Source organism: Myotis daubentonii, chromosome 6 (assembly GCF_963259705.1).
Source record: "Myotis daubentonii chromosome 6, mMyoDau2.1, whole genome shotgun sequence".
Classification (NCBI taxonomy): Eukaryota; Metazoa; Chordata; class Mammalia; order Chiroptera; family Vespertilionidae; genus Myotis; species Myotis daubentonii.
The window spans coordinates 63,205,210-63,232,144 of record NC_081845.1 but is presented as its reverse complement, the minus strand read 5'-3'; the positions used below and the strand labels follow the sequence as shown (position 1 = coordinate 63,232,144).

General features: G+C 37.3%; 2 protein-coding genes across 4 annotated transcripts in view; both read right to left on the bottom strand.

The window, feature by feature from the left end:
- Nucleotides 1-1,999: 1,999 nt before the first annotated feature.
- On the bottom strand, nucleotides 2,000-12,433 carry LOC132237147 (cytochrome c oxidase subunit 7A2, mitochondrial). 2 transcript variants are annotated; one of them, XM_059701165.1, is made up of 4 exons: nucleotides 12,278-12,433; nucleotides 10,994-11,083; nucleotides 3,249-3,333; nucleotides 2,000-2,202 (listed from the first exon to the last, which is right to left on the bottom strand). In XM_059701165.1, exons 1-4 carry the CDS (start codon nucleotides 12,293-12,295, stop codon nucleotides 2,144-2,146), a joined length of 252 nt encoding a protein of 83 aa, XP_059557148.1. In that variant the 5' UTR covers nucleotides 12,296-12,433; the 3' UTR covers nucleotides 2,000-2,143. The 2 variants fall into 2 exon arrangements, with proteins under 2 accessions (XP_059557148.1, XP_059557147.1); XM_059701164.1 differs by lacking the exon at nucleotides 12,278-12,433 and adding an exon at nucleotides 11,236-11,329.
- A 10,950-nt stretch (nucleotides 12,434-23,383) lies between these two features.
- The window catches only part of TMEM30A (transmembrane protein 30A), a 40,662-nt gene continuing 37,110 nt past the window's right edge, over nucleotides 23,384-26,935 (bottom strand). For both annotated transcript variants that reach the window (XM_059701149.1, XM_059701148.1), the window contains one exon: nucleotides 23,384-26,069. In XM_059701149.1, the coding sequence (XP_059557132.1) occupies nucleotides 25,876-26,069 (194 nt within the window). In that variant the 3' untranslated portion in view covers nucleotides 23,384-25,875. The remainder of the gene's footprint in view (nucleotides 26,070-26,935) is intronic.

The window sequence follows — 26,935 nt, the reverse complement described above, 5'->3', positions numbered from 1 at the left end:
CACGCCTTTGGGGAGCTCCACCCTGGAGGAGAAAGGGGAGGCTGCAGACAGGAGGTCACAAGATGGGGGCAGAGCAGGGCCCACCAAGTTATATGGAGAGGACAGAGGGAGAGACCCCACGACTGGGGACAGAGATGGGCAGAGAAGGAGGGCTGTGTGGAAGCAGAAATCCTGACCCCATTTTACAGACCCCTGCAGAGTGGGTGTGGGGGGGGGGGGGGCACACCAAGACAAAAGAGAGTGAGGGAGGACTGGATGGATAAAGAGCAGCGTTTGATTCATGGCCTATTTTTATTTTTTTTATTATATTTTTATTGATTTCAGAGAGGAAGGCAGAGATAGAAACTTCAATGATGAGAGAGAATTGATCTGCTCCCTCCTTCAAGCCCCCTACTGGGGATTGAGCCCACAAACCAGGAATGTGCCCTTGACCAGAACTGAACCCAGGACCCTTCAGTCCGCAGGCCATGGCTCTACCCACTGAGCCAACCCATCTAGGGCGACCCATGGCCTATTTAAAACCGCTGCAGTAGGCTGAGCAGGGGTCTTACCACGATGGTGCTACCTGATAATGAGGGTGTCTCTCCTTATGTTGGAGTAATCAGAACTGCAGCAAAGTAAAGACACACCCATGGAGCCTGCAAAGGGTTTCCACGCACACGATGCAATTTACTTCGTGCGGCAGCTGAAGAGGGTGAGCAGAGCCTTGGAAGGACATAAGGTCTCCAACGCCAGGGGCTGGAGGGAAAGTGCGTGCTGAGCATTCTGCACTGTGAATTACAATCTCATATATATAAGCCTAATATGGTAAGTGTTTGACCTAGTGATCGACCTCCTCCGGCCACAATCGTGCACCGGTGGGGTCCCTTGCCATGGCCTGTGCCCTCTTGCAATCCAGGAACCCTTGGAGGATGGTTGAGAGCCGGTTTCAGCCCGACCCCGCAAGCCAGGCTGAGGGACCCCACTGGTGCATGAATTCATGCAAAGGGCCTCTAGTTTAAAATATTATCAATGATTGCTTTATAGCTCTGAATCACTGAATTGAACCAGATACCAGACCATCTTAAGAACTTTCTCAGCATTTAGAAATGTCTAATGGTATTTACTCCACTCCCTTCAAAAGCAGTGTTCTCTGCTGATAGATATAAGATTCATGCATTTTGTGGCCGGTTTTATAATATGGCTACCAAGAACCTTTTCCAACCTTGAAGATTCAAGACTGAAAAACCTTTCCTTAGGTACCTTTTGAGATGGATATGTAGCCCAAGCCTCAATGTTTTAATAGGAAAAGGCTGTTTGGCTATTTCAGATTTGACTCAATTTTCTAAATACATTACTTTTATCAATTTCATCCAGACACTGCAATTTATTATACAACCCTCACTCACAGATTTCCCCTAGATCTGATGCATCTAGACTCTAATCTTTAGATAGTGTTATAAATGTACACCTTGCAGAGATGGCAAAGTCTAACTCTTTAATCTTCCCTGAGAAGCTAACTTTTAGAAATGAACTAAGTATTTAAGGAAAGTTACACTTTATGTTATGATTAAAGAAACACAATAGAAACCCATTCTGAGTATGAAAAAAATAAACACTAAATTATTTGTTACTCTACTAAAGCCTAAATCTAAACCATAGATTACAACCAGTATTTAACTATACATTCACATAGCTAATAAAGGAGGAAAAAACACACAAAAAACTTGAACCCCATGCACCGAAAATAGCCTGCTTCCACTAACATCAGGTATTAGCATATCCCAGGATATAGTAGATTGGGGGCAGGACTTCAAGCTCAATTAAAGCTGAAGGTCATTCCATTGTGTAATTCTGAGCTGCTAAAAATAAAATTTCACTAAAAAAATCACAATGGTACTTTATACAACCTTAATGACAAAAGAATAATTTTTTGCTCCTTATCTAAAATTTATAATACTGACCAAAAGCTAATAATTATTGGTATATGTATATTAAAGTGTGGTAAAATAAGACAAAGCATGGTAAAGATTGCTTTATTGGTGGCAGTTAGTACAAGTCAATAAATATTGATCCCAAAGAAGAACTCAGTTATTGTCAGCTTACTGGTCCATAGAGAGCTGAATGAAATTGAACCAGCTGATTGCTGGGAGGATAACTGAAGTCAACCCTGCTTCTTTGGAAATGAAGCCAAAGCCAGCTGATATATGGCATAAATTGTTCCTAAAAAAATAAAAGAAACACAAGAAGAACTTAAAAATGTATACGCATACTCTGAATAACTATACAGGCAGTGTTTATTAAAATACATTTTAATTTCATTTTCAAAATGGAGCTACCAGCTATTAAAATGTGTATACATTTTTTAAGTCACCCTGTATATAAATATTTATTCTAGTTTCAATATTACTTAACTTCTACACAAAGTGCTAGATACAGTGCAATAATGTATTTGTCATCTTAAAAACAAAAATTTTTAAATAAAATAAGAACATAAAAAAAGGTAATTTCCATACTCATCTAAGAATGCTTGAGAAAGCTAAGAATGATTAAAAAACCAACAAGAGGTAAAAATACACAAACTTTCCCTAAAGTGTATTGCCAATGTAAAACCAAGGAACATGATATATAATTTTACAATAACCAAGAATAGCTAATAACTAGAAATTTATAACTCTGCTCCTACTATACCATTTTGTGTATTACACTGCTAATACTGAATAATGGACCTGCCTAATCCACAGAAAAAAATGTCAAAGCCCTTTGCATATAGTAATAAGTATTGGTCTGCACTGGTTTTGTCATAAATGTGTACAAAATTGAGATGTAAAATTTTTTTATTATGTATCACAAAATGTTTAAAAGCCCCTTACAGGAGATGGGGTAGAGTAGATGCCTTCGATTCCTCCAAAGGCCTGCAGGGCCACCAGTGGCTCATGGAAAGCCAATCATCAAACTTTACTGGTTTATTTGTTAAAGACATTAAAATGTTCTTATACAATATGTACCAATCACCCTCTTGAATCCTTAGAGCAAAGCAGTAAGATCCCATATTCTAGAGAAAGAGTGCCTGTGTTAAATACTGGCATAGCATGCTATATACAGACGATGTATTATAAAATTGTATACTTGAAATATATAATATTAATGAATGACATCCCAATGAATTTAATAAGAAATAATATTTTAAAAATACTGGTATAGTAAAAGCAATGAAATTGTTAGTTATCCTTACTATTACTTTTCTATATGCATTTCAAATGTCTTACCACCAACTGTAAGAATCATGGTAGCTCTATACAGGAGGGCATCAGCTACCCCACCCTTTAGATGCACTGGAATTCCATCATCCTCCTAAGTTAAAAAAAATAATAATATTAACAAAAAGATTAATCCATTCATATAAAATTAAGTGGCTAGAATTTAAATATTTTAAATTTCAAAATTAAAAAGAACTACAATTTTCCTGATTTTTCTCTACTTCTACTACTACTACTACTACTACTACTACTCCTACCACTACTTTTAAAATAAGAACTTCTAAAGTAAACACTTTCTTTTAAAGTTAATTTGATATCCAATAAAGGTGTTCTTTTTTTTTTTTTTTTAAATATATTTTATTGATTTTTTACAGAGAGGAAGAGAGAGGGATAGAGAGTTAGAAACATCGATCAGCTGCCTCTTGCACACCTCCTACTGGGGATGTGCCCGCAACCAAGGTACATGCCCTTGGCCGGAATCGAGCCCGGGACCTTTCAGTCCACAGGCCGACGCTCTATCCACTGAGCCAAACCGGTTAGGGCGAATAAAGGTGTTCTTTCCGTGGAATATATAAAATACAAATGTCAATGATATGAAAATATATTCATTGAGTTCATCAACTTAATTACAAATATTAGTAATCATTACATTTTAGATTCAAAGAGAAGATTTTTTTTATTCTTTAAAATAAAGGCAGAGATTAAAAATGGTGGCGCAGTAATTGGATGCTAAATGGACATGCTCCCAGGACCAAACTGGAATTACAACTAAAATACAGAAAAACTTCCTGAGTAATCAATGGAAGACTCCCTGGAGAAGGGTTGAAAAAAATCACTCAATCAGAGAACCAAAAAGAAAAATCAATTAAATAACAGGACAGCTTAAGGAAGCTGTGGGACAACGTGAAATGTAACAATACTTGAATACCAAGAGTGCATGAATAAAGGGATAGAGAATGTGTTTGAAGAAATAATAAAACTTCCCTAACCTGGTAAAGGAAAAAGTTACACAAGTTCAGAAGGCACAGAGAAATCCAAGCAAGAAGAACCCAAACAGGCACATACCCAGACACATCATAATTAAAATGCCAAAAATTAAAGACAAAGAGAGAATTCTAAAGGCAGCAAAAGAAAAGGTTACCTACAAAGGAGTTCCCATAAGGCTGACACCTGATTACTCAGAAACTTTACAGGCCAGAAAAGAATGGCATGAAGTATTCAATGTAATGGAAAGCAAGGATCTGAGAACAAGATTACTATATCCAGCAAGGCTATTATTCAAAATACATGGTCAAATAAAGAGCTTCCCAGATTAAAAAAAAAAAAAAAGGCTAAAGTAGTACATCACCACCAAGATAGCATTACCTGAAATGCTAAATGGACTGCTGTAATGAGAAGAACCAGAGAAAGAAACCTAGCCATACAGAATTAAAATGGCAATAAATAAGTACCTATCAATAATAACCTTAAATGTAAATGGATTAAATGCTCCAATCAAAAGGTATAGGGTAGCTGAATGGATACAAAAACATGACCCAACTATATGCTGTCTACAAGAGACCCACTTCAAAACAAAAGACACACACAAGATGAAAGTGAAAGGATGGAAAAAAATTTTCCATTCAAATGGAAAAGAAAAAAAAGCTGGAGTAGCAATACTCATATTCAACAAAACAGACTTCAAAATGAAGGCATCACTCAAGAGACAACAAAGGTCACTACATAATACTAAAGGGACGATCCAACAAGAGGATATAACCGTGGTAAATATATATGCACCCAATATAGGAGCACCTAAATATATAAAAAGACTTCAACACCCCGCTGACTACACTAAATAGATCTTCCAGAAAAAAACTTAACAAGGAAACAGTGACTCCAAAGGACACACTGGATCAGGTGGATTTAATTGATATTTCTAGAACATTTCACCCCAAAGCTGCAGAATACATTCTTCTCAAGTGCACATGGATCATTCACAAAGATAGACCACATGTTAGGACATAAAATAAGTCTCTACAAGTTCAAGAAGATTGAAGTCATAGCAAGCATCTTGTCAGATCACAATAGAATGAAATTAGAAATCAACTCCAGTAAAAACACCCCAAAAAAACATGGAGGCTAAATAGCATGTTATTAAACAATGAATGGGTTACCAACATGATCAAGAATGAAATCACAAACTTCCTGGAAACAAATGAAAATGAACACACAACAACCCAAAAACTCTGGGAAACAGCAAAAGCAGTCATAGCAGTACAGGCCTACCTCAAAATAAACAAACAAACAAACAAACAAATAAATAAATAAATAACAAGAAAAAATAATAATAAACTATTTAACCCTACAACTTAAATAACTCAAGAAAAGCCCAGAGTAACTAGAAGGAAAGAAATAATACAGATAAGAGCAGAAATAAATGACAGAGACTAAAAAAAACAATACAGAAAAATCAATAAACCAAGAGCTTGTTCTTTGAAAGGATAAACAAGATTGATAACCATTAGCCAGACTCATCAAAGAAACAGAGAGAGAGGACCCAAATAAATAAAAGCAGAAACGAAAGCGGAGAAGTAACCAATGACACCATAGAAATAGAAGGATTGTAAGGAAATACTATGAAAAACTATATGCCAAGAAATGGGACAATGTGGATGAAATGGACAAATTACTAGAAAAATACAATCTCCCAAAACTAAATGAGGAACAATCAGAAAATCTGAATAGGCTAATTAACAACTCATGAAATAGAAGCAGTAAGCAAACAAAAGCCTAGGTCCAGGCAGCTTCACAGGGGACTTTTACCAAACATTCAAAGAACTATCACCTATCCTCCTCAAACTATTACAAAAAATCCAAGAGGAAGGAACACTTCCAAGTTCTTTTTATGAGGCCAACATTATCCTAATCCCAAAACCAGATAAAGACACTAAAAAGAAAGAATTACAGGCCAACATCCCTGATGAACATAGATATTAAAATCCTCAACAAAATATTAGCAAATTAGATCCAGTAATATATTAAAAAGATCATACATCATGACCAAGTTGGATTTATTCCAGGGATGCAAGGCTGGTACAATATTTGCAAATCAATAAATGTGATACATCACATAAACAAACTGAAAGACAAAAATCACATGATCATATCAATAGATGCAGAAAAAGCATTCAACAAAATCCACACCCATTTCTGATAAAAACTCCCTGCAAAGTGAGAATAGAGGAAACACTTCTCAACATGATAAAGGCCATATAAGACAAACCTACAGCAAACATCATACTCAATGAGGAAAAACGAAAAGCACTTCCCCTAAGAACAGGAACAATACACTATGTCTGCTTTCACCACTCTTATTCAACACTAGAAGCCCAGTGCATGAATTTCTGCATGGATGGGGTCCAGTGGGCCCACCCCGATTGGGGCCAATCTGGCCGGGTCAGTTGGGGGGAGGGGACGCAGGAGGTTGGCCGGCCAGCCCCACCTCCGATTGTGGTGGGGGTGTGTGTGTAGGGGGGGAGCGATTGGGGCAGGGCCAGCACAGGGGAGGGGCCATGGGCCATTGTCCAGCCGGCCCCGCCCCCTGGTCGAACTCCCGGTCAAGGGGACAATTTGCATATTAGCCTTTTATTATATAGGAGGATAGTACTGGAAATCCTAGCCACAGCAATCAGACAAGAAATAAAAAGCATCCAAACTGGAAAGGAGGAAGTAAAATTCTTATTATTCGCAGATGACATGATATTGTACATAGAAAACTCTAAAGACTCCAACAAAATACTACTAGATTTAATAAATGAATTTGGCAATGAAGCAGGATACAAAATCAACACCCAAAAAATCTATGGCTTTTTTATACACCAATAAGGAATTCTCATAAAGAGAAATTAAACAAACAATCCCATTTACCACTACAACAAAAAAATTAAGATACTTAGAAATAAGCTTAACCAAGGAGGCAAAAGACCTGTACTCGGAAAACTACAGGACGTTGAAAAAGAGATAGAAGAAGATATAAACAAGTGGAAGAATATACTGTATTCAGGGATTGGTAGAATCAACATCATTTAAATGTCCATACTACCCAAAGCAACCTAAAGATTCAATGCAATCCCTATTAAAATACCAATAGCATATTTCATAGATCTACAACAAATACTCCAAAAATGTATATGGAATCAAAAAAGATCCTGAATAGCTGCAGCAATCTTGAGGGAAAAAAACAAACCTGAAGGAATCATAATACCAGATTCCAAATTATACTACAAAGTCACCGTAATCAAAACAGCCTGGTACTGTCATAAGAACAGGCATATATTTCAATGGAACAGACCAGAGTCCCCAGAAATCGACCCAAGCCACTATGCTCAATTAATATTTGACAAAGGAGGCAAATGCATACAATGGAGTCAAGACAGTCTCTTCAATAAATGGTGCTGGGAAAATTGGACAGATACATGCAAAAAAAAAAAAAAAAATGAAACTAGCCGTAACTTACACCATACACAAAAATAAACTTAAAATGAATAAAAGACCTAAATGTAAGTCAGGAAACCATAAAAATCCTAGAAGAAACCATAGGCAGCAAAATCTCAGATATCTCTCATAGCAATATGTTTACAGATACATCTCCTAGGGCAGTGATGGCAAACCTTTTGAGCTCGGCATGTCAGCATTTTGAAAAACCCTAACTTAACTCTGGTGCCATGTCACATATAGAAATTTTTTGATATTTGCAACCACAGTAAAACAAAGATTTATATTTTTGATATTTATTTCATATATTTAAATGCCATTTAACAAAGAAAAATCAACCAAAAAAATGAGTTTGCGTGTCACCTCTGACACGTGTCATAGGTTCGCCATCACTGTCCTACGGCAAAGGAAACTAAGGAGAAAATAAACAAATGGGACTACTTCAAAATAAAAAACTACACAGCAAAAGGAACCAATAACAAAACGAAAAGGGAACCCACTCTATGGGAGAACATATTTGGCAAGGATACATCTGATAAAGGGTTAATGCCCAAAATATATAAGGAACTCATATAGCTTAACAAAAGGAAGATAAACAATCCAATTAAAAAAATGGGCAATGGACCTAAATAGACACTTCCCCAAAGTGGACATACAGATGGCCAAGAGACATGAAATTGCTCAAAGTCAGTGATCATCAGAGATGAAAATTAAAATGACAATGAGGTATCACCTGTCAGAATGGCTACCATCAACAAATCAACAAGTGACAAGTGCTGGCAAGGATGTGGAGAAAAGGGAACCCTAGAACACTGCTATTGGGAATGCAGTCTGGTGCAACCATGATGGAAAACAGTATGGAGTTTCCTCAAAAAAAATAAATATGGAACTGCCATTTGACCCAATGATCCCACTTCTAGGAATATATCTTAAGAAACTTGAAACACCACTCAGAAAGAATGTATGCACCACTATGTTCACAGCAGCACAATTTACAATAGCTAAGATCTGGAAACAGCCCAAGCGCCCATCAGTAGATGAGTGGATAAAAAAAGCTGTGGTACATTTACACCATGGAATACTAAGCAGCATAAAAATGAGGAGTCTCTTGCCCTTTGAGACAGCATGGAGGGACCTGGAGCGTATCATGTCAGTGAGATAAGCCAGTCAGAGAAAGACAAGTATTACATGATCTCACTTATATGTGGAATATAAGCAACAAAATAAACTGATGAACGTAGTGGATCCAGAGACATGGAAGCATGGAACAGAGTGCGGAATCTCAGAGGGAAGGCAGGAGGGGACAGTTGGTGGGCGGGGGTAATCAACCAAGGACCTTGTTTGCATATATGCATGGCCCATGGACACAGACAAAGGGGTGGTGAGGGCCTGAGCAGGGGGGGGCAGGCCGGAGAGGGTCAATGGGGGAAAAAGGGGGACATGTGTAATACTTTCAATAATAAAGAATTATTAAAAAAAGTAAATAAATAATTTCTAAAAGGGAAGGGGTTTTGGTTTATAACCCTAAATCTATAGCCTCAATGCCTAGTTCAGCACCTGTCAGAGAGTAAATATTTAATACATTTGTTAAATGTAACTATTCTATTTTTATGTAGTATAGATGGTCCAACTTTTTATCACTTAAAATTTTATTTGCAAAAAACCAAAGAGCAAAATAAAACAAAACAAAAAATCAAGTAGATTACTTACAAAGGTAAACTACTCTATCTCACTAAGTTTCTCCTCATGAGAAACACCTATTAACAATATGGTGCATATCCTTAAAATTTTTTTTAATGCTTATATTGTCATATCTTCTAATTTATATATCTATGTGCTTAAAATACAAAATGAGGTTATGCTATATAATCATCTGCCACATACTATTTTTTGCTTATGATATCTTAAAAAGCATTTTCTTATAGTCCATTTAAACCAACCTCATTCCTTTTAATAGTTACTAGCATTCCACTGTACAAAAATATAATTGAATTAACCAGTCCTCTATTAATGGGTATTTAGATTATGGGGGTGTTTTGAAATTAAAATTCCATAATGAATAGCCTTTTTCCTATTTGTAAATATTTATGCTACTATGTCTGTAGGAATGATTCTTAAAAGTGGGAGTCCTAGATGACAGGGTATGAAATTTGTTTTTAATAATACTTTCAAATATTCTCTTAAACGTTGTATTAATTATACTACTATCTAGCATGTATCAAAGTATTGTGTTTGAATACATGCTAGGTAGTAGTATTGAATGTACCTGTCTCCCACACCTAGCTAACATAACCTATTTTAAAGCTTTCTAAACATTTGATAATTGTAGAGGGGGGTGGGGGGGAGGTGTTATGAACTTGTAATTTTTATTTGCATTGAAACATTTGTTATATTTTTAAAATTTGTTCTCAATTTGTCAGTTGCCTTTTGTAAACTAAATGCATTTAAAATGTTTATGTCACCAAATCTTGCAAATTTTCTCCTTTAAAGCTTCCTTAGAAAGCCTTCTTCCCACCCTACAATTATATAAAATAATCTCCTATGGTGATTATAGTAGTTAGTAATACTGTATTGTATACTTGAAATTTGCTAAGATAGTATTTCTTTAGTGCTCTACACAACCACACCAAAAAATAACTACATGAGGTGATGGATGTGTTAATTAACTTGATTGTGGTAATCATCAGATACATTAAACATCAGCTTGTATACCTTAAAAAAATCAGGTACAACCTAAACATATAGAATTTTTGTCAATCATATCTCAACCAAACTGGTGGAAAAAAAGAAATATCTCCTATATTTTCTTCTAACTTTTTTGAGAGGCTTTTATATCTGCAATTTATCTTTTAATATACAATATAGAAGGGATGTAACTTTTCTTCCTTTAAAATAGCCAACTTTTTCAATACCCATGATATCACTTTTTCCACTGATATAACATGTATTAAATTCATACATCTATCTATCTCTCTATACAGATATATAGAGATAGATAGATGTATAAATATATATTCTGGGCCCTTCCTATCGTCTATTTGCCTATTCCTGTGCAACTACACGATGTGATTCCTCCAAAGAAAGTGTCCCTGTCCCCCTAATTTATTCTGCTTCCTCAAGGGCCTCCTAGATACAGCAAATGCTCAGTTAGCTATCAATAGACAATTTCTTATATTATTCTTTTGCTAAATACAACAGATTCACTAATAACTAGACATCTCCAGATTTACTTCCTATCTTTATTTTAAGTAAAAATCTCTTATAAAATATTTCAGTACCTGAAATAGCTTTTGTTTCTCTCGAACTTTATTTTCAAACTGCCTGCGTGAAGCAGTACTTATGGTCCTCTGGGAAATCTGACGAAGAGCCTGAAATTAAAAATCCAGACATATTAAACATATTAAACATAAGGCTTACAGAAACCTTCAAAACCATCCATGTACAATCTGCACAATTACAGAAGAGGGAAAGTGAGGGTTAAAATCTATCCAATTTGTCAGTAACAAAGTTATAAACCAACATCCAGGTTTCCCAATGTGTTGGCCATCCTCTGCTCTTTATACTGCATTCTGCCGTCTACAAAGACCACATTCAAGAAGCAATTCATGCGAATTCTGAGCAAAAACAAGCAAACAAACATGACCTTGACCTGAACTGAACCAGTATTATGTAATTCTTGAAGAAAACATACTGATATAATAAATATTACAGAAACAAAAAATGATTACAAAATACACTAGTAAAGCTCAAATGTTTTCATTTAATGCTCTACCATATTAAAAATCTATTACTTGATCTCAAAATAAACTAGCATGGTTCCTAAGATGCTTCTCATCACATTTTTCTTAAAAAATCTTTAATAAGATATAAATCTTTTAAAAAGGACCTGCATTATATATCCAGTTGAATTAAATAATTAATGAAAGAAATTCCACTTTCTAAAATATATTACAAAACGAAGTAAAACCTTTTTTATTGTTACAGAAGAAGGTGACCACTGTTTCACTTCCCTTTTCGCAAATCTGGGAATATCGCACACGCCGAAGCCGGGGAGGGCTGAAGGGCACTGCGGGACCGTCTGCAGGAAGCGACTCGGCACTGCCCCCACGACCGCTCAAGTCCACCCGAAACTGGACGGCTTGCTTTTCTAACCGAAATCTGAAGCTCAGGGAGCTCCGACCCGCTGAAGCCCACACCCTTTCAGTAACAGAGGAACACCCAGAACCTTCCCCCGCGGACCTGGGTTACTCACATCAGAGCTCCTAAACTCATCTAAGTCCCTCAGAGTTAGGGGCGGCGAGGGAACAACAACAAGGCTTATCTAACTCACACTCCGGTGCTCACTTTCCCAGCTTCTCCTCTCCCTACATACACCCAGCGGAGACTGGGGCGAAGGGAAAGCAACGTCAGGAGAAAAGGACGCGGACCAAGGTGACCCAAGAAGCCGCCCTCCTCTCCCACCTTCCCTCTCAGAACAGACTTGGGAGTCGGTCGCGGTCCCTTAACCTCCTCTCCCAACGCTCCCGCCCCCCATCGCGACTGCAGGCCGAAGAGCTCCTCACCAGCAGATTCCGCAACATGTTGGCTCAGTTATTGCCCACCAACCGCGACTACTAAACGCCCGGAATGCCTAACGTCACCCCGGAACCGGAACTACCTTCTGGGCATGCGCAAACGTCAGGGGTCCTAACTACTTCCGGTTGGGCGGGGGAAAGGCTGGAGCTCCTAACCATAGAGAGCGGAAGAACAGCGAGCGCGGCGGCACGGTGACCGCTCTAGCCAGCTGGCCGTGCGGCCCCCTCATCTCGTTCCCGGCCTGTCGGACGCCTCCCCTCCCCCCGCCCCCCCGCTGGCTGGGGAAAGCAATGACTTTTGAGACCAGAGACTCAGGGAGTGGGGTGTTACTCGCTCTTGTAACTCGCTGGGGTAAGATTATTTGAGACCACGCTATCCTAGAAAGTCCGTGTGTGCAGTTTGAACGAGAAGGCGTAAAACTTGGAGCCACCTTTGAGCCCGTTTAGAGGCTGAATGAGCGCTGGGTTGGCCGAACTATAAGCTGTGAAGATGGATGAATTTGGGAACAAAAAGGATAACTCCTCTTACACGGGTAGTTTTCTCCATCGAAGAAACTGCTGCGAGGGCCTTATTGTTCCTTGTGCTGAGAACATGCTGTGAAGACCTGCGTTGGGGTACCCATTTTTATCTTCTTGTACCTCTGGATGCTGCAGAATCCCCCATGCAAAAAAGCTCTTCCAGTGTCCCAGAATTGTGGCAGCTGTTCTCTCATTTCTCTGTGCCTGGGAAAACGCTGCAAAGAGGGGGATTTTTAAAAAATATATATTTCATTGATATTTTAGAGAGAGGAAGGGGTAGGGATAGAGAGTTAGAAACATCCATGAGAGAGAAGCATGGATCAGCTGCCTCCTGCACACACCCTACCCGGGATGTGGCCGGCAGCCAAGGTATATGCCCTTGACCGAAATCGAACCGGGGACCCTTGAGTCCGCAGACCAACGCTCTATCCACTGAGCCAAACCGGTTAGGGCAAGAGGGGTAATTTTTTAATGGGGGACAAGGAATGGGATGGCAAATCTGAACTCAAGTCTTGCTGTCTTAGGTCCAACAGGGCACTTTCCATAACTGGAGTTTGTTAGCCAAAGAAATTATTGAACAGGTAAGTTGTCAGTGTGTCCTGCATCGATTTTGCTTATATTATGCTACATTGCAAGCATCTTTATTCTTTGTGCCCACTCCCAAGTGTGTGCACTAGTAAATGTAAAACTACCCTATACTACAATACTTTTCACCTTTTTACAAACTCAGTTCTAATTAAACCATTGTCAATACAAATAGGAAGCTAGTGACATATGTGTTCAGCATAGGTGCAATGTGTAGACAAACAATACTAAAATTATTCTGATCTTTAGTGTTAGACCCACCAAGTTACCTGTGCCCAGTTCAAGTTCTCTCCACTAAGATTTATAAATAATCCAAGTCATCTCTTCCCTGGATTAGGACTGAAAGGACGGGGTTTCTTCCCCCCCTCTGCATTACATAGTGTAAACAAATCTTGGAGGACAGTTACAGGTGCCAATAGCTGGAGCATACAGACGTTTAAAAGTGGATTGTCTGTAATTTGTTAAACTTCTATGTGCTTTCTTATGATTTCTTCACTTAGCGAACTAGACTGTAAACTTCTCAGAAGAGATTATGTAAATTTCTTACCAATCCCCTATGATTGCTTAAAGAGGGTAAACTGCTAACCAACAGAAAACTGATATATATTGGGTGATAGATCTAGGACACTTACGGCTCTGTCCAAAAAGAACTAAAGATTCACATAAAATAGATGCTGATCCTTATTTGCATGTCACTTAGTACAGTATAATTTTCCCCTCTTTACTGGATCATTCACTCACATTCCCAAATTAAACAAATAAAACTCCTTTGATTTCAGTTACCATCCCATTTCTCTTAAAAATAAAACAGATTTCTTTATACTTGTCTTTCCTTCCTCTTCTAATTTTTTTTTTTTTTCATTTGGGGCAGGCTTTTACTGCTCTTATTAGGATCACCAAACTCAATTTTCATCTACCATCTATGAATAACATTTAACATACTTGATCACTCCCTCAATGTATATTTCCAATTTTTTATTTGGAAGTAAGCCATACACACACTATAACATGTATACTACAGTTTGAAATACTGTCTTAATGAGCCTTCCATATACAATTTCTGTCCTTTTATTTCAGCAGCTGCTACTTCTAGTTTCCTCATCCTCGAAATCTCTAAATTTGAGAATACCAGCTTTTTAAAAAACATTAATCCCTTTTGGGATTCCATCTGGTGCCACAAAACATCATTTGTGTGCTGACAACTCTCTACCCTGACCTTTCCCTTTAACTCCAGACATCTCCACTTAGATGTCCAACGGGCATCGCAAAATTACAACCAAAAATGGAATTCTTCTTTCCATTCGTTTCCAAGTGCTCTCCTCTGAAATTTCCTTCAAGCCCCAAGGTATTGGCTGCACCTTCAAAATATAATCCGAGTCTGACCACTTCTCATCTTGCCACTCCAAGCCAACCCATCATCATCTCTTGCCTGCATTCCCGTAAAAGCCTTTTTAAACTGGTTTCCCTCCTTTCCGCTCTTCCACTCAGTTTATATTCCACACAGCAGTAATCCTTTTAAGAACTTGTTAGATAATGACTCTGCTTAAAACTATTTTATTTTGGTCATTGATGTATCCCCAGCACCTACACTAAGTAACTGGCACATAATAAATATTGGTTAAATAAATAGTATGCTTGGTACAAAAGAATATATTGAATATGAAAATTCAAAAAAAAATCTTTCTTAATACTCACTGTACTCCTTTCAAACATTTTTAAGTCCCAGGGTTCCTCACTCATTGTCTCCTTGCTCTTGCTCTGTAAATTGTGATTACACTGACAAAAAACATGGCTGAATGTGCCTGGGTACCTATTAAACTTTACTGGATCTTCCCAGGCACACCTGAAATTTGTTACCAGATTTGTAAACATCCTCTGAAGCAGAAGTTATTTTTAAAATAGGTTCGTTTCCAAAACATAGTTTCTTTTGTAATACTGTAAAAATTATTAGACATTGCTCTTCTTTTGAAAAATATTTCCTCCGCAGTGGTTCTCAACCTGTGGGTCGCGAACAATGAAAATACATCCTGCATATCAGATATTTACATTACGATTCATAACAGTAGCAAAATTACAGTTATGAAGTAGCAACGAAAGTAATTTTATGGTGGGGGGTCACCACAACATGAGGAACTGTATTAATGGGTCGCAGCATTAGGAAGGTTGAGAACCACTGCTCCAGAGGGTTCTTGAACATTAAAACAGAACTGGCAGTATATTTAGATATGTGGTAGGTAATGATTAATTTAGGTGTTGTCAGCAAGATAAATTTGTGGGCATCAGATGTAAAATTACTAAGTGAAAATATTTCACAATTAACTGATGGAAATTACCAAATCACAAAGGGACTCAACCTTTCTAAAAAAAAAAAACAAGTCAAACCCTTACTTCGATCCTGCCTATAGCATCTACAAACAAAAAGACAAATGCCTGAATAGTTTTATGGGAATGCGATGTGTATTTTTTTTTTTCTGAACCATGCTTAATCCACATCCAGTTTTATAAAAACAATATAGAACAACTTCATCTGAACTTTAATGTATCAAAACTAGTTAGCCCTGGCTGGATGGCTTAGTTGGTTGGAGTGTGGTCCCATATACCAGGTTTGATTCCCAGTCAGGCCACATTCAATCCCTGGTCAGAGTGAGTACAGGAAACAGCCAATCGATCTCACATTGATGTTTCTCTCTCTTTCCTCCCTCTCTAAAATCAATAAAAGTCCTCTGCTGAGGATTAAAACAAGAAAAACCTACTAGTTAGATAAAAGGTAGCATTTCCATGTAACTCCCTATTTTAATTATGATATAGTTAGGAATCAGGAAACATTTGGTTGTCAATTAACTGCTATATTATTTTACCATTAAATAATTTGTCTAATTGCAAGTCTTATCTTTTCATCATTAAAGGGGTTGTACTAATCTTTATCTCTGGCTCTAAAATCCTTATATATGGAAAATACTTTAAAACATCCTTTATAATAAACCTTAATATGCAAATCGAATGACCAGTGGAACAACCAGTCGCTATGATGCGCACTGACCACTAGGTGACAGATGGTGAACACAGGAGCTGCCTCCTTGTGGTCAGTGCACTCCCACTGGGGGAGCGCTGCTCAGCCAGAAGTTGGGCTCACAGCTAGCAAGCACAGTGGCGGTGGTGGGAGCCTCTCCCGCCTCCACCACAGTGATAAGGAGCAGTGACCTGAGCGGTAAAGAGCAGCGAGCAGGCGGGCAGTAAGGAGCGAGGGGTCCCGGACTGCAAGAGGGATTTCTGACTGCCAGCTTAGGCCTGCAGGCAGATATCCCCTGAAGGGTCCCAGACTGCAAGAGGGCACAGGCCAGGCTGAGGGGACCGCCCCCCCCCCCCCCCGCCCAGTGCTCGAATTTTGTGCATTGGGCCTCTAGTATGACTATAAGTTGACTCCTTGTTGAACAATAACTTACTAAGGACCTACTGTGAATGTAACATTTTCCAATCTGCTCAGAAGAAAACGTTGAATTTCTGACCTTCTGGAGCATATCCTCTCACTAGGAATATAATATACACATAGTAGCAAGTTATTCTGCAGACATAAATGACTCTCTGGTAACTGCTATAGTAAAAGTTACTATGGGAAATTTAAGAAAGGTAATGGTTATTGGGAAGGTTTTGAAAAAAACTGGATTTTAGCAGGGTCCAGTAAAATTAGAATGAATGGCGTGGGGATTAAAAGGTATTCCAGACAGGGCAAAATCATGATTAATAACCTGGATTCAGAATCAAGCATGATCTACTGCAGAAACTGTGAAACAGAGGCCTAAATGAAATGAAAAGAGAAAAAATATTATTGTAGTTAAGAACTTGGAAGTCAGATCCTGAATCTGTCAGCTAATAATGATATGATAGTTTCATAATCTATACCTGTTTCTGTGAAATGAAGGTGATAGTAGCTATCATTGGGTGGCTGTGAAAATTAAATGATATAATTCAATAAATATTAGCTATTATCATGGGAGGAAAATTTGGGTAAGGAGAAATCTAAGCAGAAGATATAGCCTATGCAGAGGCAAAGAAGAAAGGGTGAACAGATGGCTTGGGGAATTGTAAATCGTTTGGCTGGCAGAACACCTGGAGTGTGAGGCAACAGTGGTAGGCAGGAGTGAGATTTTAGTAATGATATTTAACCTTATTTTGAGGGTGCAGTTTAAATAGCAAACTGTCAAGATCAGAATAGTTTCAAGATCATTCTGGTAGTTGTGAAAGGCTGGACTAGACATGAGTTACTAGGAACAGAGTCCATGAGAAGGCTATTATAGTAATCCAAGGAAGAAAGAAAACCTGAAATGAGTCAGCAGCAAAGAGATATAAAGAGATGGATTAAAGAGCCAGCTATAATAAGTACCTTTAAAAATCAACAGAATGTAGTGACTTATTGGGTTGGGAAGTTGGAGAGGAAAGCAAGGTTCCTGGATTAACGCATAAGGTGGTTGGTCATACCATTCACTATATTGAGGGATATTAAGAGAAACCCCAGGCTAGTATGAGATTCCTGTTTGGGCCTTATTACATTTGAGAAATCCAAGGATAATCCAAGACAAGACCTAGAGCTCAGGAGGGATATCAAGACACAAGAATAGATAATGAAGTCAGTGTGAAGATGGTAGAAGTGATGAGAATTTAAGACTGCTCAGGGAGTGTTTGTAAAGTGAGAAGAGGACCCAGAACAAAATTTCAAAGAATCCCCAACATTTTATATGGTGAGCATAACCGAGGAATATATAAAGACTAGGGAGCAAATAAGTAGGAAGAAAATCAGGAGAGTTATTCACAGACGCCACATGCTAAGGATGAAGAGGGAAGGAAAATCCCAAACTATCAAATGAGGCACAAAGTTCAAGGTAAGGGTGAATTCATTTGATTCGACAAGAAGTGGAAATTGTTCACGAGTGCCATTTTTCTATACTTTGTGCTAAGTGCTTGCCATCTATCACTTCCCTTATTCCTCAAAACAAAATCTGTCAAGTAGGTATTAAAATCCCCATTTTACTGAAAAGTAAATAGTAAATAGTTTAGGAGATGAAATGATCTGAAGATACAGTTTATACCAGCCGTGGGCAAACTATGGATCCGGCCCATTTGAAATGAATAAAACTAAAAAAAAAAAAAAAGACCGTACCCTTTTATGTAATGATGTTTACTTTGAATTTATAGTTCACACAAACACTCCATCCATGCTTTTGTTCCGCCCCTCCTGTCCAGTTTAAGAACCCATTGTGGCCCTCGAGTCAAAAAGTTTGCCCACCCCTAGTTTATACATATGCATGAGCCAGATCAATCTGCTTCTGAAACCCATACTCTTCCTACATAATCCTTTCCAGTGGTTCTCAACCTTCCTAATGCCTCGACCGTTTAATACAGTTCATGTTGTGGTGACCCCCAATTTCATTGTTACAAATTGAACATAATTAAAGCATAGTGATTAATCACAAAAACAATATGTAATTATGTGTTTTCCGATGGTCTTAGGTGACCCATATGAAAGGGTCGTTTGACCCCCAAAGGGGTCGCGACCCACATGTTGAGAACTGCTGCTTTAGACACAGTTGACAGTGACCAGAGCAGAATACAATCATGGGATTAAAGCCTGGCTGAAGTTGACAATGACAAAATATAAGCCACTCTTTTACAAGCCTTGCTGTGAAAGGAAAGACAACACACTCCGGAGATTGTTTTAGACTACTGATTCAACTGCAAAATTTGCATATATTTGTTAAGCTATTTCTTCTGCATTTCTGGTCCTTGAAACAAAGTGGCATACCAGTCTTGACATTTTAAAGTGATGTATGATGAGTTCAGTCTTCTTCCACATTACCCTGAATAGAAAAGCTTGGGGCACACAAGCAGACAAGCTCCCATTAATGTCACTTAAAATGCATAAAAACATTAAGTTTTTAAAAAAAGTTATAAAATGTTGTATATTTGAAACCAATATAATTTTATTAATCAGTATCACCCCAATAAATTCAATAAAAATTTTTAAATAAGAAGGAGAAAAAAGATTATAAAATATTATAAAATCACAAGGTGCTTCAAGGTGTTTCTGGTTTGATAGTGAACTGGCCCTAAGAGTCTTTTCTCTCTCTCACTCTAGTAAAATGAAAGAAAAGAAATTGAAAGGTTATGAGGTATTGATAGACCTTTAGATGAATCTAAAAGGCATTATGCTGAGTGGAAGAAGCCAGTTTCAAAGGTTACATATGGTATGATTCCATTTATAGCATTCTAGAAGAAAAACTGGGGATGGAAAAGGTCAGTGGTTGCCTAGGGTTATCAGGGAGGTTAAGTGTGACAAAAAGGAACAGTATAAGGGAGTTTGTGGGGGGAGGGGGGGTTGATGGTACTGCTCAGTATCCTATGAAGGTTACAAAAATTTAGACATTAGTTATAACTCACGGAACTACAAGAAAAAAAGTAAGTTGACTGTATGATAATCTAAAACCCATCCTTTAAAAAAGATATGAGCCCAAAAGGAATGAAAGTAGAGAGGAGACAGAAACAGAGAAAGGATTTCAACAGATTTCTGGAAACAGAAAGCAGTTGCGATAGACTGAGGAGGACAGAAGCAGCTGCAATGATCTGAAGGGACTGCAAGGGGCTATCAGTGAGAAGCATGCCGATTGGTCCCATGATCATTGAGAAGCTGACTTGGAGGTAAAAGTTATGGCAAAGAGCAGAGCCAAGGGACAGGCCTAAAAATGGCTAGTTGAAAATTATACAGCCTCTGCCCTACCTCTCTCAACCAAATACAATCTCTCGCCCCCAACACTGTTTCTCACAGGTTGAAGACGAGAACTTTTTTTTTTTACCTTTTTTTATTGATTTCAGAGAGAGGAAGGGATAGGGAGAGATAGGAAGATCAATGATGAGAGAATTATCTACCTGCTGCCTCCCTCACCCCCTTCTGGGGATTGAGCCCGCACCCTGGGCATGTAGCCTGACCCGAATTGAACCGTGACCTTTCATGGTTCAATGCTCAACCAATGAGAAACACCGACTGGGTGAAGACAAGAGAACTTTATCAGGAGTAACGGGAGACTACTAGATGAAAGGAGTATGCTGAGGGACAGACAGGTATAGAGAAATATGTATTAAGTGGAAAACAGAAAGTGAGGTGGAGAACAAGGCAGGGACAGAGTTAAAGCAGGAATAAACAGACCCTCCTTCAACCACTTCTTTGAGAGAATTCTTCCCTAGAGGAACTGAACGGTCCCTGACAACTATTCCTAATGCAGTCTTTCTCAAAATTCAGTCCACCTACAACTGTTGACCTGCCAGCTATTTACTACTTGTCATTAAGCTTTTTATCATGAAGAGAACAAATAATTCACTGAATGGCATTTTTGAGTTGCACTGTGCAAGTGAAGCCTATCACTAGTCCAGCACTGCTCACAAAGAAAGAGCTTTCAATTATTTTTGGGGTCCATTTACATGACAGATTGTTGAAGCTAGCCATATACAAGGAAAGTCACCTATGTGAACAAAAGTAAACTAAAATTAAAAATAGCAACAACAAAAAATCAGTGTAAATAGAATGAAAAACAAAATTACAGGGGTAGGCAAAAGTAGGTTTATAGTTGTGAGTACACAAAACAGTTTATTCTTGTTATATTATTTGTAATACAACTATAAACCTACTTTTGTCAACCGCTGTATATATGCTTCCATACACGTCCTCAAAAAAAATTAGTATGCTTTCCAGAACGAACATTAAAAAATATTTTAGAAACAATAAAAATAAAAGGAGTCTTAACAATTTTTAAATATATATATCTATAAAAACTCAACGGGAAGATCATGTTGGAAGATCACAATGAAGACATCTTCTAGAAAGAGCAGATACAACAGTGTCAAAACAACTAGAGGGAAAAAAAAAAAAAAACCAACTGGAGAAAAAGGGAAGAAAATTAACCATCAGTGAAAGAAGTCTAATATCTGACCAGGATAAAATCAAATTTCTCAAAAACAATAATAAAAGCTAGAAGAGAGTGGAGCAATGTCTTCAAAACTCTGAGGAAAAATTATTTTTAACTTAAATTGTATATGTAGTCAGACTACCAATGAAATGTGAGAGTAAAATAAGAACATTTTAGACATGTAAGGACTCAGGACATTTGCCTCTCATATACCACTTCTTAGGAATATTTAAATGTTGTAGGAAGTGCTCCAGTAAACAAGAAAGTAAACTAGGAAATAGCACATCCAACACAGGAGGGTGACCAAAGGAGGTCAAGGGATAATGGCCCTGAGGCCAGACAAGAAAACAACCAGTACAGCCCTAGCCAGTATGGCTCAGTGAATGGAGTGTTGGCCCATTGACTAAAGGGTCATGGGTTCTATTCCAGTCAAGGGCACATACCTCAGTTGCAGGCTTGATCCCAAGCTGGGGCACATGCAGGAGGCAACAAATCGATGTCTCTCTCACATTGATGTTTTTCTCTCTGTGTCTTCTCCCCCTCCCTTCCACTCTCCCTAACAATCAATGGAAAAATACCCTCAGATGAGGATTGATGAATGAAAGAAAAGGAAGAAAAAGAAAATGAAAGGAAGGAAAAGAAGGGAGGAAGAGAGGGAAGCACAGTACAGATTGGCACAGAAGATAAATGCAGAATAGACCTCTCCAGTGATGGAAACCTAGTAAAACTGAATGAGAAGTTAGAAAAAAAAAATTAAGACATTTCCAGAAACTTGTGTTAAAAACGAGAGGATTAATTCCAGAAGAAATAAAATTATACAAAATGTAATCATGGTGCACTGCTTTGCACTACAGTATAATTAAACAGTAGCGAATGCATTTAGTAAATTTTATGGCATAACTTTATAATGGGAGAAGGGGAGAAAGTGTGTTAGAGAGCTTAATTATCTGGCAACATCAAGGTAATGTCTAAAAGTGTTAAATCAAGCAACAGTAGAATAGGCATATTATTTAGATACACTAAGATAAAAACCCAAATAAACTTTTGGAGTCAAAATGATTGTCTCTGGAAGGTAAATTAAGTTGGGACTACTGCTTTTCATCATAAGATCTTTAGATTTTTTAAATTGTGTATGTTACTTTGATAAATTTTACAGATATATAAAAGCAAATAAGGTTACCATGGTATAATTTATTTTGAAATTTCAAATGACATCAGGGGAAATGTGATTTTTATATTTATTGAATGGGGCATGAGCTAAAGAGAGTAGCTCTAAAACACTTTACTAGATCATCCAAACTCTACATTTATGCATCAAAATTCTTCTTGAGAAAGCACTTCCTCACCCTGTCCTTCCCCTCAAAGTAACCATGTTTACAAAGAACAAAACTTTGTGACTTAACCAACAAAGGACTATACTGTAATTCGAAGGCAGTGTTTCCATAAAGATAGGTGGTGAACAGACTGGACAACATTCATTAACCCTACCTCTCAGCTGTTCCTCTTTCCTAGTCTGGCTTTTCATTTCCTGTGTGCCCCCCTTACTTCATTATTTTCATCATCTTTGCCTCTATCCCACATTTTCATTTTCTATTTACTAGACATTTCCTGTGAATATGAAGTTTAGCCTGTCTGCCTATAACTCAGGTGACAATTTGACCACTTCCTGGTAAGAACACATTACTCAATAATACGGATAATACTGAGTTGATGCTGTCAGTGATTAATATACTATACTAGAGGCCTGATGCACGAAATTCGTCAAGAGTAGGTCTTTCTTCCCCCGGCTGCCCGCACTGACTTCCCTCTGGCACCTGGGACCCGGGCTTCCCTCGCAGCCCCAGCTTTGTCCGGAAGGATGTCTGGTCTAATTAGCATATTACGCTTTTATTATTATAGATATCCATACGGCAACCAAATCTAGGCATAGAAATGCTAAAACTTGAGCTCATTGACCCTGAGCGAAAAATTTAGTGCTAAACGTTAGCAACAACCCCAGGGCATTATTATTTTAGGAAGACACATGAACATAGCCAAATTAATTTTGTTCATTTTTATTAATACAGAACATACTAACAGAAAGCTATCTTTTAACATAATCAAGATTACAAATAAGCTTACTAATCAATAAATAATATTCATTTGACTCTCCTCTTGGTTGAATAATTCTCTATTTGATAATACAGTTATTTTTACCAATTTATTTTTAAACTGCCTTATTTCAATGACATTTCTTAGTTTTTACTTACTAATAATTCCTTCAATTGAGAAACTTCACATATCAAAATATTTCCTGCAAGTTAATGCATTCTTCAATGTCTTCTATTTAACCTAGTTGTCTTAAAATTAAACATAATTCTTTGAAAGTTGAATATTACATTAATGTTTCCAAAAAATGAGCATAAAGCCCACAAGAAAGAGGCCATATGAATGTTCCACATTCTTCATATTTACCAATATTTTACAGAGGCCATATAAATGTTCCACATTCTTCATATTTACCAAAAGGAATCCCTTAGAGCTCAAAGGGGAGGAGACAGAAGAAACGAAAGCCATCAATGTAGTTATAAAATAGATAAAACTCCAAATATATTTTAAGATTTCATCTTCACAGATGAGAAAATGTTGGAAGGGCTCTTCAACATTTCTTTAGCAGCACCTTTGGTCCCCCAATTAGAAAAGGGGATGCGGGATGGAAGTCCTCCTTAAACAGAACAAACTCAATCTGGACAACTAGCAGGACCCCTCTCCCCCAATAATGTATTCCAGAAGATCAACTGCCATGGGTAAGAGGGTCAGTTATGAGAACAAATAATAATATTCTGAAAGACTGACAAAACCAAGACTATTTTCAGACAAAAAAATACCCTGTGCACTCAGAAATTTCAGTATAGTCATATATTAAGTACCTCATGCAAGTAATATTCAACAAATGAAAAGTCACGCTATACAAACTTAGGTGTGGCACATTTCTACTATTACGTTATTTTTTTGGTTTTGGTTTTTTAAAAAACATACTAATCAAAATTGATACATTACCCAGACCTTCTGATTTAAAATATAACTGAAGGAAACCATTACAAATTCTAAATTAGCAGGCATTCTTCTATATAAACATATGAGTAAAAAAAAAAAAAGCAATTTCAATGAGATTAAGTCCTCTAATTCATACATTTTCATGAATGTGAAAAAATAAGTTTGCATTCAAGAATAAGTTTTATAGCAAACAAATTACAACATTTATTCAATAAGGAATATTAAAATAATTCCAGTGATAGAAAATACAACAGCTTCAACCATATATAATTTATAATGTATATACTCAAAAATCTCCAGAATTTAATAAGGAAATTTAAAGAACCACTTTTTCAAATATTTCTTAGGCCTGGCCGGGTGATCCATTTGGTTGGAGCATCATGCTATACACTAAAAAGTTGTAGGTTCAGTTCCCTGTCAGGACACATACCTAGGTTGTGGATTGGATCCCAGTTTGGATGCGTGTGGGAGACAACCAATCAATGTTTTTCTCTCACATGGATGTCTCTCTCTCTCTCTCAAATCAATTAAAAAAAAAAACATGTCCTCAGGTGAGGATTAAAATATATATATATAATGTATTAGGAAAACCAACCAAAACTATTATTGCATTAACTAAAGAGAATGTGCATACACATCCATATTTGACCTATATGCAAAAATTGAATGAAATATAGAGGAAATAAAGGTTACTATTTTCCAAAATTTCTGCAATGTAATATTAGTACTGAAGTCAAAACACTTACCGGCAAAATAAAAACAGCTTGAGGTATTTCCATGATCACATGTAAAAACATATCAAGTGAATTGGGGTTCCTGACTGCAACATCTTAACCAAATGGAAAGACGAATTTTAAATTCTCCTACCTGACCTCTTCAGACATGAGCATAAGTAAGACTTCAAAGGTGAAATCAAAACTAAGCTTGACAAAGAACTGTACTGGATAAATTAAATACATGAACCACCTCACCAAAGATGGTACTTTAAGCCTTTACACATGACACATGACAATGATGAAGTGTTTTATTTAGATTTGGTCTTTCTTCATTTTTTCATGACTTTGAATCCTGAAGGTTAGCAAAGCATTATACTCATACATCTTATAATTCCTCTTTTACACAATAGGCACACATATACAGCACGTATGTCAATATAATATTTATCAACACAGCATAAACATTTAAGCAGCAGACACATTTCACATGATAGAGGCTCTATGCATATGGGCTGTCCCATCAAAAAGCAAACATTAGAATGCCATTTCAGTAGTTACAGTGCTGACATGATCAATAAAGTTAATTTGTTTTATACCCATCATTTATTTTCATAAGTCATCCATAGGAATGAAGTAAAGGACAAAGACTGTTTTTTAAATAAAAAGTGGTATGCCAACCTCAAAAATGACATACTAACCAGACATCGGCATTCAAAAGCTAGGCTGAACAGAACTGGCCTTGATGTACATGCGGTAAGTTTGTTTTCAGAATATAAAATTAAATGGTAATGTCAGCAGTATTACTACTGTTTCTATATTTATGATTAATTACTAGCAATACAACTCCCAGAAGGAAGGAGATGGATCCAGTGGTGATATAAGCAATTCCCAAAAATGGATTTTTTCCTCCCATCCATGAAATAGTGCTTAAGATCATCCGTTTTCGTCCATCAAAAGAATGTACAGGGTAATCTGAAGAGTGAATAGGAAAACTTTTCCATGTTCAGTGACTTTATTTTTAAAATACACCTTAAAAAGTTAGCATTTAATTGCTTGTAATTCATTGGCATAATTCTATGATACCCAGGCACCTTACTCCCATGTTCCGAATCATAAAATAATTGTGTAATATTTATCTTGAAGAACTGGTTTAGCAGATTAAATGTTAGTAGTATAGCCAATACAGTTTGCAAGAAAAAACAACCAAATTTAACAGTTATATCAGTTCTCAGATACTTGTGCCCTCATTACACAGGAGGGGCAAAATGCCACAAATAAATGACTAGAAGGATTAAAGGGGAACAGAAGGGGTCTATGTAATATTTTCAACAATAAATATTTAAAATAAAAATGAAAAAAAGAAATATAATGTGAAAAAATATTTCAAATAAATACTAGTAGCAGTTAAACCCTCAAAGAGGAGGTTGACAGACCAAGAGACAAGGAAAAGATGAAGGATCAGAAGTCTTCTCTGTAAGCTCAAAGAGCATGTGTAGCAAGAGAGCAGTTATCAGAAAATGAGAAGACTCTAAGAACAGGGTAAAAAAGCATTATACTAAAGTCTTAACTTGCTGATTTGGAGTAATGATAAAATTCATGGTGTGACACAGAGAGGTGATGGCTCAAACAGAGTGGAAGTGAAAAGAAAGGTGGGTTGTTAAAGAGATTTATGAAATGAGGCGCCAGTTTATTGGATGAGCATGGATCAGTTCTAGGATTGTAGCAACAGGTCAGAAAAGGGGACAACTAAGTCCTTATGTAAAAGATTTACAACCTTTTCACAAGCTGCTTTTGAATCAAGTATTGGGCCCCATCTGTTTCTCTGGGCTCCTGCAACT

Bases quoted from the DNA above. Each gene is read 5' to 3' on its own strand.
- LOC132237147 (XM_059701164.1), bottom strand. From the start codon at position 11,322: ATGAATTGCTTCTTGAATGTGGTCTTTGTAGACGGCAGAATGCAGTAT. The intron at 11,084-11,235 runs GTTGGTTTATAA...TTTTAATTTCAG, and splicing joins ACACATTGGGAAACCTGGAT to GCTCTTCGTCAGATTTCCCA. The intron at 3,334-10,993 runs GTACTGAAATAT...TTTTTAACTTAG, and splicing joins AGAAACAAAAGCTATTTCAG to GAGGATGATGGAATTCCAGT.